General features: G+C 46.8%; 1 protein-coding gene across 1 annotated transcript; it reads right to left on the minus strand.

The window, feature by feature from the left end:
• Positions 1 to 1,036: 1,036 nt before the first annotated feature.
• On the minus strand, positions 1,037 to 14,125 carry SFRP2 (secreted frizzled related protein 2). Its single transcript, XM_003822585.5, has 3 exons — positions 8,776 to 14,125; positions 6,302 to 6,382; positions 1,037 to 2,203 (listed from the first exon to the last, which is right to left on the minus strand). Exons 1-3 carry the CDS (start codon positions 9,275 to 9,277, stop codon positions 1,899 to 1,901), a joined length of 888 nt encoding a protein of 295 aa, XP_003822633.1. The 5' UTR covers positions 9,278 to 14,125; the 3' UTR covers positions 1,037 to 1,898.
• Between the last annotated feature and the right edge of the window lie 1,228 nt (positions 14,126 to 15,353).

Consider the following 15,353-nt stretch of genomic DNA (forward strand, 5'->3'; position numbering starts at 1 on the left):
CCATTGTGTTACAATTGACTACAGTATTAGGTACAGTAACATGCTGTACAGGTCTGTAGCCTAGGAGCAATAGACTCTACCATATAGCCTAGATGTGTAGTAGGCTATACCATCTAGGACTGTGTGTGTACACTCTACGATGTTCACTGAATGACAAAATAGTTTCACAATGTGTTTCTCAGAACACTCCCGTTTTTAAGTGAAACATGACTATATATGACAAGAGGCAGACATTTGGGTGATGCCAGAGCTGCTAACTCCTCAAAACATGACCAAAGGTTGAGCCCCATGAATAGGATTAGTGCCCTTTTAAAATAGGCTAGAGGGAGTTTGTTCACCCCTTCTGCCATGTGAGGACACAGCAAGAAGGCACCATCTGTGAAGCAGAGAGCCCTCATTAGACACCAAAATCTGCCGCCACCTTGATCTTGGACTTTGCAGCCTCTGGAACTGTCAGAAGTAAATTTCTGTTGTTTATAAACTACCCAGTATATGGTATTTTGTTATAGCAGTTGGAAAGGACTAAGAGACATTTAATGGACAGATGTCTGTCTCTCCCTTTTTACCCTCTTTCAAGTTTTCACCATCCCCTTCCTCCTCCTTGCATTCCAGTGGATACTCTCCAAATCATGGCTCTCTCTATCTGAGGGTTAGATTTGAGTCGGGGAAGGAATTAACATTTTTGCAGTGGTGGTTCTTTTTCGGTATGAAAAATCTCAGGAAATGAAAAGCACAACTGTAAAGCTCATAAACCTTAAGTTTAGGGTAATGTTTCCACATAGCTGCAGCTGGACTGCTCAGAAGGGTCAAAAGAAGGCAACCCCTTTCTAGAGGCTGCAAGTCGCTGCTTCCGCAGGGTGAAAGTGGTGAAATCTGTGAGATGTGGGGCATGGTGGTGGAGGGGGAGACACTTTCTGAGTCACTTGAGAAGTAGATCACTTTAAACTGCTGGAGGGCTGGGCTCATGGAAGGAAGTGACCACCCATACATAGCTCCATTCCCAGTTCCTTTTACTAAGAAGACAGAAGACAAAGAATAGGTAAAACAGGATGTAAAGTTTATATACAAGAATATAATGTTTATCTGAAATATTTACAGTGTTGGCTAAAGCAATATTTTTACAACTTTTAAAGGTAAACTACTATGTATATTACAGGTAAGCTACAATGGGTTTAATTTGCAAAAGTTAAGTAAGAAATGTTTTAAACAAGGCTTAAAGTACTCAAGTCAATTATAAAATTTATATCTTTTGCCTTTTACTTAAGAAATCATGCTATAGAAATGGTTAATGTGCTTTTAATAAATGGAAGTACTGTAGCTGGAATGTGATACATGTAACAGTTTAAGTTCCCATTGAAGGTATAAAATGATGAATTGTTGTAAGACTTAGACACTGAGTCTCAGTCTGGAGCTGATGAAGATGTTGAGATAACAGCCAGCTTTATCTCAACAGGGTTTGTGACCCACAAGTTTGGGCCACAGAGAAAATTGAAGCAATTTGCATGTTATGACAACCTCAGTGGGAAGTGAAAATCAGCTGACTCAAAACAACAAACAACAACAACCAACCAGACCCAAGTCACAGTTGCACCTATTCAAAACTAGCTTTAAAGTGAGCTATTTTTAAACTTCATAAAAATATTCATGATTTTATTAGTTTGAATATTTCTACAAGATTCGGGTGGGCTTTTCCTTTAGGTGAAAACAGCTATCCACTCCTGTGGCCTTATAACTCAGGAAATGCTGGGGATGCAAACGTGCAAAAGGCAGGGGGAAGCTGCCCAGGCTGAGACTGGAGCAGCTAGGAGTGTGCTTGGGAAACGGGAGCTGAGATCCCGGAGCAGAAATGGTCAGCCGTGCTCTGGAGCAGGCCTGTCGGAGCCATCAGGATGCCGGGACTAGCACTGCAGCTTGCGGATGCTGCGGGAGATGCGTTTGAACTCTCTCTGCCCCTTCTGCCACCGCTTCACCGAGGTGATCACCAGCTCCCCACCCTGTTTCTGTCCCATGACCAGATAGGGCGCGTTGATGTCGTTCATCTCCTCACAGGTGCACTGCAAGCTGTCTTTGAGCCACAGCACCGATTTCTTCAGGTCCCTTTCGGACACACCGTTCAGCTTGTAAATGGTCTTGCTCTTGGTCTCCAGGATGATTTTGGTATCTCGGTTGATGTAGGTTATCTCCTTCACTTTTATTTTCAGTGCTATGAGAGAGGGCAGAAAGAGTCATGCCAGTTATAATGAGGGAATACAGTATACCTCCCCCCATTCTGCCAACTCGTGTGACTTGGCCTGGATGAGGAAAGAGAGGCTTCCTAGAGCTAATGGGACCCTCAGAGGCTGCAGATCGGGGGTTGGGAGCTAGGGGCAGCAGGTGGCTCCACTGCTAAAGCCTCAAAGCATTTGCCAGGCACTTGGTTTCCAATCAGCCATTTTTTCAAAACTCTCTCTTTGCGGGACTCAATTAACTTTTCTTCTCCTTTCCTCACTCACCCTTGTGTTTGTAAGAAAGTTGCATGTGGTGTGTGCTCTCCCCAACAAATGACTTCCTCTGTTAGAAACTTAAGCATGAAAAGAAATGCCTGACTTTTAGGTGAAATGTGATCCCTCTGTGGCCGTAAAGTTTAAACTCAATTTATTATGCAAGAGGTTTTTGGACAAACCTGTGAGGAAACTGTGTCACACAATCATTGTTTTCTAAAGATCAGATTACAGGGAAGGAGAATTGATCTTACAGCTGCATTTGATTTGGTAAAGCAGGAGAAACAATATGCAAGTCTCTTTTTAACAGCACAACATGGTTAGTCATAAAAGTGTTTTTCTGAAGACCTCATCCTTATATGCTCTCATTTGCCAGTCCAAGGCCAAGGCGTTTACGGATCATGTATGTACTGTTTCCAAAATGTATATGTAGACTCGTTAGAATGCGAAGACCAAAAGTAAGTGGTTTACTATAAAGGACACGTTTTATAGTCATGAACAGTATGCTCTGGGAAAGAAAGCCCTACAAACGTGTATGCTGGAATTAAATTTCAAGACTCCATGAAAGCAGGAAAAGAATAGAATTTTAAGGTTAGAAGGGATCATCCCATTAAAATTGCTTGTTAATACACAAAGAATCTTAAATCCAGAGAAGTTTAGTGACTTGCATGAGGTCACCCAGTTTAGGTTGTTTGCTAGAACTCCAGTTGCCAAACCTCCTGTAATACCACTGTGGTGTCTTGAGGCAATGTCCATGTTTTTGTAGTGGTTGCAGCATAAACTTGCCCAGCTGCAATGTGTCCTAAGACCCTGGGTGCCCCTGACAGCTATTCTGTATAGATGAAGTGTAAGTATGACTTCCTGACTTTGATGGAGTTTAATCTATGTTTAAATTAGTAATAGAGGAAGATTTTTCTGTGTTGAGTACAACTGTTTTTGAGATTTTCTTTTTTTTTTTAAATATCAGAATGGGAATTTGACTGAGTATGGCTTTCTAGTCAACCAGGAAATTATAGAAGCTCTATCAGGTAAATCAAAGATGCTATGACTTGGCCAACCATGGTTTTGTCTGGTATGATATGCATCTGAACTGTGGCACTGAATTCTCAGTTTTTGAGACTCAAGTCGTGGAATAAGCCATACTTGTGGAAATGTTTCATGCTTTTGCGTCCTCTGCATTGGGAGTAGGGTGTTGGATAGACCTCACCATGGTGGGAGAAATGGACTGATTACACTTCACCTGGGAGCCTTGTCTGTAGTACAGGTAGGGCATATATAAGATTTCACCTGGCCAAATGAAACATTCTCAAGCTCCAAACATCAGAAAAAACCATCACTTTTAACCAGGAGGAAGATTTGTTAGTCATCTTTGTCTAGCTCTAAAATAACTAATTTTGCAAATGTTTATCATGAGAAAACATTAGGGATTTTCTCCTTGGATTTTCAGCTAGGCCCAAACAGAGAGAATTGAATCCCCCACATAACCTTTCCTGTCCTGGAGGATGTGACTGAGGATGCAGGATGTGATCGCAGGCAGAGGTGATGATACTTTCTGGTCCTACAATAGGTTGTATATATAGGAAGGTAGTTCTGAACCATTTTTTATTCACCAGTACTTGTACCACTGAATTTCCCTTGTACTTCAGGAGCACAGTAGGGAAGAGGTGATGCCTTCCCAGAGTAGTCAAGTCAAATAAATCAGATTTCTATGCTTGTTCCTCCTACTCTTCCGTTATTCACAAAGAACAGAGGCAAGATGGAATAGTGCTTATAAACCAATAATCTTATGATGCAGTTCTTAAAATTCTGCTTCATTATCCCTCTATGGGTCAAAAAGAGTGAAGAAATAGAAAACAAAGCTTGTGAGGTATCTATGCATGTGATACCTTAAGTGTGATAACTTCTGTGTTGTTTTGAAAGGCTTTCTCTCTGTAAGGAGAGAGCACACTAAGGCACACAGGCATCCATGTTTTGGCTCATGTCTTGATAGGGCATCCTTAGAAAGGGGGTCTTCTGTAAGGTCAGCCACAAAGCAAGCAAGTAATAGGTGTGTGTGTGTGTTTCCCAAAGCCAATTGTTATGGAGCTCCACAGTGTAACAATCAACTTTTCATGGAAGTCAGGAAGGATCTGTTTTATGTGCAGTGCAAAGGATATAAACTGCCAGAAGAACATGATATTTTATAGGCTTTTTAATAGAAATTTTATAAAATGATATTTTTCTATCTTGCCCTTAATGAAGTGATGTAGCATGGGGGCTGAGAACTGTGTTTTGGTAAGGCTCTGGTGATTTGGAATTATCTGCTGCTAACATGCCTGGCTCTCAGCCAGTCTGAGGGTTGTATACATTTGAAAACAGGCATATGAAACCCCGTCAGCCCCATTTGTGGCTCCTCCTGAGGGGAAAAGTTGCTAAGGACTTTGAGCTACCTCCCTTCTTTCTCTTTCCTCAGCAGTGTGAAGCCTTTCCCAACACCGGGACTATGGTAGTTCTGGGACCAGTCAGAGTTAAACCCAGGACACTTTCTGGAAGAGACCTGGAGTTGTCAAAGAGCAGGGATTGGATGGTTCCAGAGTTTTAGGGACCTGACCAGGCCTGAGATTTCGGGAATGGCAAGGTAAGGAGAGTGAGAGCTGGAGTGATTTCCCTCAGTCTCGAGGACTATGTTGAATATGTAGAAGTGTTAATATGGGTCTATTAGACTCCATTATTGATTGACAGAGCAGGGAACATATCTGCTTATGAGTAAGTTCAGCCTTGTGCCTGAATAAATACTTTTTAAAAAGGTACCAATAATTCCAACACACCAAAAGGTACCTGCCCTTGGAAAAGGATAAAAGCAAGAATGCCTCTGGGTGAAGTTCCTGGTCATTCCCAACTCTGAATTTAGCATTGATCCTGTGTCTAGCTGGGCTCCTCTTCTGACCTGAGAGCCCTGAAGTCAGCAGATGAGGTGCTGGTAGAGTTCCATGTAGACAAAGCCCCAGCTCTCTTTCCCCTTATAATCCTGTCTTCAGGGGAGTGACTTGCAACTTATGGAACATATCACATGTGTTTTTTATTGTCCCCAAACACCATGTGATCTATCATGTATCTTGCTAAAGTAAATTTCTAAGCTTTTTTTTTCCTTTTTAAAACTATTTTCGAAACTGCGGCAAATGTGTCTAGACTTAGTCATACAAAATTTACGAAAACCTTTTAAAAGGGATTTTAAGATGGTGTTTTAAGGTTGTTAAGTGTTCCATGTTAGGTGTCTTCTCAGTAAGCCACTCTTCTTTTTCAACTTAAGGAACCCCTCCTTGACAAATTATTAATCAGTGCCTTGGATATATTCACTAATGGTAGAACACAGAGGTTTAAAATCATTATGGGTTATAAAGAAAGTAAAAATATTTTTATTTGTGGCCAATTTAAAGCCTTGAATCTGTTTGGCTGGGGCTAATATTTACACTTCCATCCCTGGTGCACATGTTAAGTAATCAAAAGAAAAGAGAACTCGGGATTATGCCTGTCGGCAAAAAAAAAAAAAAAAAGGGATTTAAAATGTGCCACTGGAAATTGATAATCTGAATAATTTTCATTATTTGATTATTGGCTTAACAGAACAATGAGTCTCACCTAACAAGATACAACTCAATGCTAGACAGTTACATAAGGAGGAAACTAGGATAGATCAAGTTAGATGATTTTGGGATACATGAGCTATAATGGTGTTTTACCCAACCTTTATCTAGCAACATCATAATGATTTGCACCTTGAAGTTTTACTGGTAAATAAAACTTCTGAATGTGAAATCTGTTGTTGTTGTTGTATTACTTACCAAAATCATTTTTACAAAGCGTTTCCATTATGTCGTTGTCATCATCATTTTTATTTTTGCAGGCTTCACATACCTTTGGAGCTAGAAATGTGAAAAACAGTCTTTAGTAAGTTTGCTTAAAAGAGAACAGTAGGTGGCGTTTGTAAACAACTCAAAGGGACTTATCCAGACAAAAGTAGCAATTGTCCTATTTAACCTCAGCTTCTGCCTCCTCTATAAAAGCAGGAACACTCAATCCTAAGAAAGTTTTCCCATGCTTCCCAATTTTTTTGGGGGGGGGAGGGGTGGTGGGAGCAAAATGAGAATGCCTATATGTTGTTGTGTTTAATAAATTATGACTCTCAAAAGGGAGTTGTGGGCAGAGTATACAAGTGTATGTAGTTATAGTTAACTGAGACAGGGTGCAGCTTTTCAGCTCATCCTCCCAACCTCTGGGAAATTCAGTCTGAAAAAGTTATTCCCAAGGCCTTTTGAAGGAGAAAGCACCCAAAGAACCAAAGATCCTTAAGGGGTTTGGGAAAACTGGTAACAAGAAAATATAGACAAAAGATTGTCTTTCTCACCCACAGGACACCGGTGTAGCTGGCTCTACTCGGCAGAGCTCTGTATCTCAGGGGGGCCAAGTCTGGACTGGGAGGGGTGACTGGCTAGCGTTCCACATGTGGGCTGTTTCCACCTTGAAAACACATCTCACTAATTACAACAGCCTGCTCTAAGTGGTTCTGTGTCACCTTGTGCCTCTGCCAAGATTGTGCTTGAGTTAGGCAGCATTCATTTCATTGTTATCTGCAAGCTCCCTGGTACAGGTTCTTCTTGCCCTTCTGTGCCTGTTTCAAACTCTCAAAACAAACAAACAAATAAATAAACAAACCTGTTTCTGAAGCTAATCAAAGATGAAGCAAAAACGGTTTAGTGGTCTGATCAAACCTAGGGATTGTATACTAGCACAATTATCAGAAGACCTGCTAAAAGCTCTTCTAAGAGTTTGATTTTTTGGGAAAAGTAAAAAAAAAAGAACAATTATATTGCCCTTCTCTCATTTATAAATGTGTTAATTATGTCTTTAAAATTTAGGTGAAATGAGATTTTCACTAATGTGAAATTTAATGTTCATAGAAAACTATGTGACTTAATAGAAGCGTTATTTATCAAATTAGAAAAATCACAAAGCTGGAATTTTGAAGAACATAAACTTTTATTTTGAAGGAGAAAAGTGGCTTTTTGGAGAAATGTAAGATGCATAATGTTGCTGCTGATAGTGGGAAGAAATAAAAGCAACATACATAAAACTGCCCTTAAGTCCCCTCACCCAAACAAAATCAAACATTTCCAATTAGGAGCTCTCAGGATGTATATAAAATATTACTAACCTGTATTGGTTGGTCTATGGTACATGTTGGACAAATGTTTGAAAAATGCCAAACATTTGCAATAAATTAGAAATCTAACCAATAAGATGATTGCAAATTCATGGTCCCTGCCAGGAAAGATTGCTAAAGAACTTTGCATTTGCTTTAACTAATGATGTCTGTAGGAAAACTACTAGAGATTGAAAGGGAGAGGCTGCTGAAGCCCTGAAAGGGATTAGGAAGCTCCCTTTTCCAACCCAGGGGACCCAAATCAGCTCAGAGGCATTGTATATGTTTTCCTTTCAGAAAAAATATTGAGAGCCCATGAGGTTTTCATTGCTTTGATGGTTTTTGCACAGGAACTCTCCCTCCGTTTGCTAAAAACTTGGGAATCTCTTTTGCATGACTTTCTCCAGCTAATCAAAACCACTCCTAAGTTAAAAACTGATAGCAATAGAAAAGTGATTTCCACAGATTCCCTTTATGCCCTCTTCCTCAAGTATCTGAGCAGTTACAACCAATGTTCAATTTTCCACACACTCCGTGCCAGTCCCGGTTTTATTTCCAAAATCTAAATTGACAAAGGACAAAAAGACCCTTAAAAGGTTATCTACTTGTGCATCCTGGTTTTCCTTCCTGTACGGGAAATGTTCCTGTGACTAGAATCCTGCCCAGTGGTAGGAAGGTGCAGAATGAGGCTGAGCGAGGGGCCTCTGGCCAGAATGCTCACCACCAACTCCCCCACCAAACACCACTTCCAACGCTCTGCGCGGCTCCAGTGCTAGCATCTTTAACAATAATCGTGTATCTATTTTTTTTAAACCGCCGTTCAGTTCTTCGGTTTTTTTGTTTTGTTGTTTTTTGTTTGTTTGTTTTATTTTAAAACTGCCCTTAAGTATAGCTGGTACAACTCGGGAGGAGAATGCGCGAGACTTGGGCGGCGTGGGAGGGGTGCCTCAAATTTGATACAGGCTTGTTGTGATGACAGACCAGGTCAGGCAGAACTTCTGCCCTTCCCGCTACTGGCACCCCAAGCAGGGATGCACTGGGATGCGTGGCAGGGGCGGGATCTCCTGGGAGCGTCTCAGCCCAGCAGGGAGTGGGGAAGCAAGAGGGAAGGCTTACCTTCCTCGGTGGCCGGCAGGAGGTGGTCGCTGCTAGCGAGGGGGATGCAAAGGTCGTTGTCCTGGGGGAAACGGTCGCACTCAAGCATGTCGGGCCAGGGGAAGCCGAAGGCGGACATGACCGGGGCGCAGCGGTCCTTCACCTGCACGCAGAGCGAGTGGCATGGCTGGATGGTCTCGTCTAGGTCATCGAGGCAGACGGGGGCGAAGAGCGAGCACAGGAACTTCTTGGTGTCCGGGTGGCACTGCTTCATGACCAGCGGGATCCAAGCGCCGGCCTGCTCCAGCACCTCCTTCATGGTCTCGTGGCCCAGCAGGTTGGGCAGCCGCATGTTCTGGTATTCGATGCCGTGGCACAGCTGCAGGTTGGCCGGGATGGGCTTGCAATTGCTGCGCTTGTAGGAGAAGTCGGGCTGGCCGAAGAGGAAGAGCCCGCGCGCCCAGCCTAGGCAGCAGTGCGAGGCGAGGAAGAGCAGCAGCAGCGAGCCAGGGCCCTGCAGCATCGTGGGCGCGCGACCCCGAGGGGGCAGAGGGAGCGGAGCCGGGGAAGGGCGAGGCGGCCGGAGTTCGAGCTTGTCCCGGGCCCGCTCTCTTCGCTGGGTGCGACTCGGGGGCCCGAAAATCTGGCAGCCGGCGGCTGGGGCGCGGAGAAGCGGGACACCGGGAGGACAGCGCGGGCGAGGCGCTGCAAGCCCGCGCGCAGCTCCGGGGGGCTCCGACCCGGGGGAGCAGAATGAGCCGTCGCTGGGGCACAGCCAGAGTTTTCTTGGCCTTTTTTATGCAAATCTGGAGGGTGGGGGGAGCAAGGGAGGAGCCAATGAAGGGTAATCCGAGGAGGGCTGGTCACTACTTTCTGGGTCTGGTTTTGCGTTGAGAATGCCCCTCACGCGCTTGCTGGAAGGGAATTCTGGCTGCGCCCCCTCCCCTAGATGCCGCCGCTCGCCCGCCCTAGGATTTCTTTAAACAACAAACAGAGAAGCCTGGCCGCTGCGCCCCCACAGTGAGCGAGCAGGGCGCGGGCTGCGGGAGTGGGGGGCACGCAGGGCACCCCGCGAGCGGCCTCGCGGCCAGGTACTGGCGGGAACGCGCCTAGCCCCGCGTGCCGCCGGGGCCCGGGCTTGTTTTGCCCCAGTCCGAAGTTTCTGCTGGGTTGCCAGGCATGAGTGGGAGAGGGTGTGTGTGTGTGTGTGTGTGTGTGTGTGTGTGTGTGTGTGTGTGTGTGTGTGTGTGTATGTATGTGTGTGTGTGTGTTGGGGGTTGGGGGGCTGCGTCCCTGGTAGCCACGGAGCCGGCAGCCCCTGGGCTCTTTGTGCCCTGTGATGGAGCCCGGGACCTGCCCGCCCGAGGCCGCCTCGGCGAACTTCGTTTTCCCTCGAATCTCCAGCCACCGTTCAGCAGCCTGTCGGTGTGCTCCCCAATGCCGTAAAAAAATCAGAATTATAAATATATTCGTATGAGCAGAACTTTACATGGAAAACGAAATACTAATAAAATGGGCTTGTTATTTTGTTGGAGTGAGTGCCTAGGAAGGGTTTCGTCGTTGTAGAAACGCCCCTACAAGAGTCTCACCAGTCACACAGGACTGCCCACCATTTCCCCGTTTTGGAGAGATTTTTCCTTCTTAAATGAATGGCATGACTCAATACCACGGCATCACGGGCTCTAACACACAGCCGCCCTTGCAGCTGTGCGCTCTGGAAAGCTGGAGTATGGGCCCCCAGGGCACTGTTTGTAAAGACTGGTGGCCGGCACAAAAGACGGGCACAAAAGATGGGCAGGCTGGGAGGGAGCGAGGTAGAGGAAGGAGTCCTGCCTAGAGATCCACGAGGGCTAGAATTAGCTCATTCATCCCCTACGTACCAGGGGGCACCATGCTGGGCGCTGGATGTGCAGAAATGAACAAACAGGCCAGCCTCTGCTCTCGTGGAGCCTGGGATCTAGTGTCTCTGACTGCAAACAGTAAGTTCTGGGTTGGGGGGTGGGCTTCTTTTGCCTAATTGTCCCTAGTCTCCCTATGGGGACAGGAGGCCTTCGCTCTCCTCAGCTTCTGTCTCCGGGTGGCTGTGAAGATCCAAAGAGATAATCCCCGGAGGGCGAAGTTCTTTCATATGTAAGGTGGGCGCATTGTTATTACTTCCCGACCACTTAAGAGTCATTCACAGGCTCAGACCCCGGCTTCCTAATTTCCCTCCTTCCGGAAGATGCGTTGGCCTTGGCGGCTCCCAGGCCCAAGTTATCAGGCACGCTTTGTGGTCCAGCTGCTTAGAGGAGCCGGGTAATGAATGAATGGGTGGCAAAAGCCCACTCAGTGTTATCTGCTGACCGTAAACACGCCAGGAAAATCGCCATCTGGAGAGAATGCACATTCTGAACTCCAAGAATCTGCGTCCCTAAGAGCCCAGCTTCCGGGTGCTCTGCTGGGGAAGGGCCCGGGGTAGCTGCAAAAGGCCTCTCTTTCCCCAAATTGGTTCAGGGCCTTTTCGTCTCTAACGAAAGCACCAAGAGGCCTAAAAGCCCCCTTCCCACATAAACTACTTTGCAATGAAACCACAAAGGAAACAGAAGCACACCAAAAGAAAGAGCTAATAAAGAGCGTGAGCTCTGAGAGATGCTACGACTTGGGCCTGGGAGTGGGATAAAGGCCCTCTCGCTTTCACGCCCCCCCAACCCCTCGCCGGCCCCGGCCAACCCCTAAATCCCCAACGCCCTCCGCTGGGGTCACCTCCTCCCCGCAGAGCCCCTTGTTGGGAGTTCAAGGAGCCCGAAGCTGGTCTGGCTGGTTTGAGCCCCGCGCTGCCGCACGCCTGGGAGTGGCTGGCGGCCCCCGCGCTCCGCGCGCCTGCTGCATTGTTTTGGTAGCCCTCGCTGCCCGGCTCGCCGCCAGGAGGCGCTGGGAGTCGCGCCTGAGTCTCCATCCCTGCCGTGCGCAGTGTCCACCTCTGGCCAGCTTGTTTGCCCGGCCCGCGGCGTCCCCTGCGGCCCATCGCTGTTCCTCCCGGAACCCACGCCACTTAGTCTGGTCCCGACCCTGCACTCGCTGCTGCTGCCTTTCCCACCTCAAGTCGCGCTCCCCACTCCCTTCTGCTTTTGGGCCAAGACCGGTCCAATTGATCACTGGGGAACAGGGCAATAACCTCCCGCGGAGGCTGGGACGCGGGCACGGAGCTCTGCCCATATGAGCAGCGCAGGGATGGGACACTGGGTGACTATCCCAGCGCGCCTCCCCAGACTGGTCCCTGAGATGCTCACACGTGGCGGGGCACCGCGGGAACCCAGACTCTTCTCTGCTGCCAGTTGACCTCAGGTCCACAGGTCTCCTTCGATCCTTGCAATTGATCAAAACCCACCAAAGGCTTTTATTTGTACCAATGGACCGTCCATGTTTACCCCCTCCCTGCCCATTTAAGGCACGGAAAATCTATTCACCCAAGCCCAGGGTAAGTGATGGTGGATGTCCACTCCACCGGGCATCTTGCTTAAAGGGGGCTGCCCATAGGTCCCTGGAGAGGGGCTTGGTCCAGAACACACACAGAATGAACATCATCCCACCCCAATGCTGCAGGTCTACGGAAGAGCCTCGACCTCCCGTATCCTGGGTTTGGCTCTGCTTCTCTGCTTGAGTGTTTCCTGTGCTCAGGGCACTGAAGAAGCTTGAGGCACAAAGAAAGCCCCCAGCAATCTCTCCAGAACAATTTGGCTTCTTGTTTAAACCTGTGCTGGCTACAAGAGTTTCTGGACAGGCAAGACCTTCACTCTCACGTTCAGATTCTGTCCTGTCAGGGAGTCCGCTTGGCCTCCGCGAAGAGCTGGGAAAAGCGAGCCTCCCACCCCCACTCGCAAGTAGTAAAATCAAAGCGGATGGACCCTCATTTCTGAGGAGTGAAAGCGAGAAGAACGATGCGTGTAAAATGCTAGTTCCTTAATTCACACAATCCAGCACCGGCTCCCGGATGATCATTTTGCACACAAGCAGTCACTGGGAAACTGAGGCATGGAGAGGTTAAGTAACGAACCGGGCCACACCGTAAGTGGTACAGCTGCTGACGTTACATGTGCCTCGGTGAGGTGAAGTGACTACCGGGCTAGCCTTGGGGACCTGTCGCGACTTGTCGGGTGTCTCCAACCGCGTTGCCGCCTGGCTTTCAGCCGTGCGCTGGCCAGCCGGGCGGGTGACGTCACCTCTCCCCGGGTCCGTGCACCCAGGCCTTCCCTGCTCCGGGTGAGTATTTTTTCATGGGATTCAGCCATCTGGGGGCGCCATTTCCCCAAACAGAGATTGTCCCTTTGGGGTTGCAAGTCAGGTTCCTTTACGCTGAGATCCTTTACATTTTTACTTTTAGGAAGGTTTTTTCGAGGGGTGGGGGGATGACCTCATTCCTTCGCCTTTGGCCCTCCCTCTACCCGGCGCCACAACGAGGACGCCCCTGCAGCTGGCTGGGCCGCTTCCTCTTGCCACGCGGGGGGACCTGTGCCCGCGGCCGTGCACCTCCGTGTACGCTTCTGCTCCTCGGACCCCATCGGTTCAGACGCGGATTTCCGAGAACCAGACCAGAGTCTGCGTCTGGAGAGCCTTTGCCCCTCATCTTAGGAAGAGTCTAGTCTGAGAACAAACAGTTTGCCAACTCCTACCCCGAGCTCTTGCGCGTATCTCCTTAAATATTTCAAGGGTCTGGGCCCCAGATGGGTGCTCGGAAAGCAAACGAAGGGTCCAGGGAGGCCGAGGCCGACGCGGAGGTCAGCGCCCCCTTCTTGCCTGAAGGGGCGCGCTGGAGGAGGAAGGGCGCGGCGGAGACGCAGAAGGCGGTTCCTTGGGGGCAAAGCAGGAGCCAGTCTGGGGCCTACCCCTTCTCGCCCTGAGGGATTCTGTCCTGGAGAGAACTGTAATTGCCCAGGTCTGTGTAAGCAATCTGGTCTGTGGGTTCAAAGCCAGTGTGAACCCCACGTTCCCGAGACCTCTTGCCCCAACCAAGTACAGCGAAGTTTTGAAGCTCAGTAGAAAATGACTAAAAAACAGTCCAAACTCCAAAATGATAAAAACAAGTACACCTACAAGGATAATCTTCTGCAACAGAACATTTTCTTGTTCTTCCCCACCCCATGAGTGTTTTAGTCCACAGCTGACTGGGAATAGACTGAACGCTATTTTGTACTATGCTTCTCTCAGGAAGATAGAGGCACATCATGGAGGCTGGCTGTGGGTTGATGCCTTGGCAGAGACCAGTTTCTGTTTCTTCTGTTGTTCCTTCAATAAGAAAATAGCCCTAGAAATTTTGGGAGAATGAATGGGGCGAAGGCATGGCATGTCTTTTTTGTATCTCTGGGCTGCTTCTGATTAAAAAACAAAAACAAAAAAAAACCCACACACAAAAAAAACCTCGAGGGCAGTTCGGCAAGCTCGACTTGTGGGAAGGAAATTCCATTTCTGTTTAGTGCACACGTCCTTACTCTAGCCTTTTATTTATAGCATAAGTTCTCAAATTTGCTGGACCAGTAGAAATTCTTTAGTCTTTGCATTCCAAAATTTGAGATTGATGTTAACGGTGTACATCTATTTTACAATCTTAAATACAGAAATATTTATTGGCACTTCTTTTCTCTCCCCTATCCCTTTCTTCCCAACTTTCCCTGTCTCTTTTTGGGGTCCTAGTAGGTTATTGCTCACTGATGTGTTGCAACTGCTGATGAGACCCTTGAAATGAAGTATCTCTTAATTGCTCACATTAGAAAATCCTGAATGGAAACAGCAAAAACCCAAGGCCATTCATGCAGGGTGGTCCACAAGCCACAGAGTGTCTCCAAAAAGACCCGTTCCATTGTCTGATTTGAACAGCAGGGGTCACTGGCTAAGCTGGTGTTTCACTCTGGTGAGAATTTATTGCCATCAGATAAGAGCACAAAGTCAATACAATAAAGCATGTAGGCTCTAAAGCAACAGATGGAATCTGAGTTCCTGCACACATGTATGATCTTTCCAGAGACAAATCCCAGAATAAAAAGCCCTTTGTCATTCTTACTGAAGTGACTTTTAGGAAAACTTTTCCATACCCTGCGTGTGTGTGTCTGTTTGGGTCTTTCTCTATAACGATAGGTTTTTATGCTGCTTAAACTGAGACATTTGTCAGAATCATTAAAGCAGTTTATCCTTTTATGACATATACTCAGCTTTAGTAAGTCACAGGATTCACAGCAACACAATTAAATCTGTTAATCAGAAAAGCATGTGTTTTTGGCTGATTTAGAGCCAAGTGTGTAATCTGTAATTTCAAACCATAGTATCCAGCATATGCAGATTTAGCACTCTGACTGAATTCATTGGCACTACCAACAAAGTTTCATTAGTAGGCCTAATATTTCCGAATAGTTTGTAAATCTCTGGTGGTACAATGGGGAGTGACATGTTATATATAAATAATATTTCCAAATGTTAAATTTGGTTCCTGGTGGATTTGGTTCCTTGGTAGTCTGTGAAATGTCTAGTGATCATCTTGGCTATGTTGTCCAGAGTTTTGCTGTTTTCCCTTAGTTTCCTGGAAATCTTAATGAATTAAAGAAATTCATGATTAAGTTCTGCTCTGGAAG

Source organism: Pan paniscus, chromosome 3 (genome assembly GCF_029289425.2).
Source record: "Pan paniscus chromosome 3, NHGRI_mPanPan1-v2.0_pri, whole genome shotgun sequence".
In the NCBI taxonomy this organism is placed as follows: domain Eukaryota; kingdom Metazoa; phylum Chordata; class Mammalia; order Primates; family Hominidae; genus Pan; species Pan paniscus.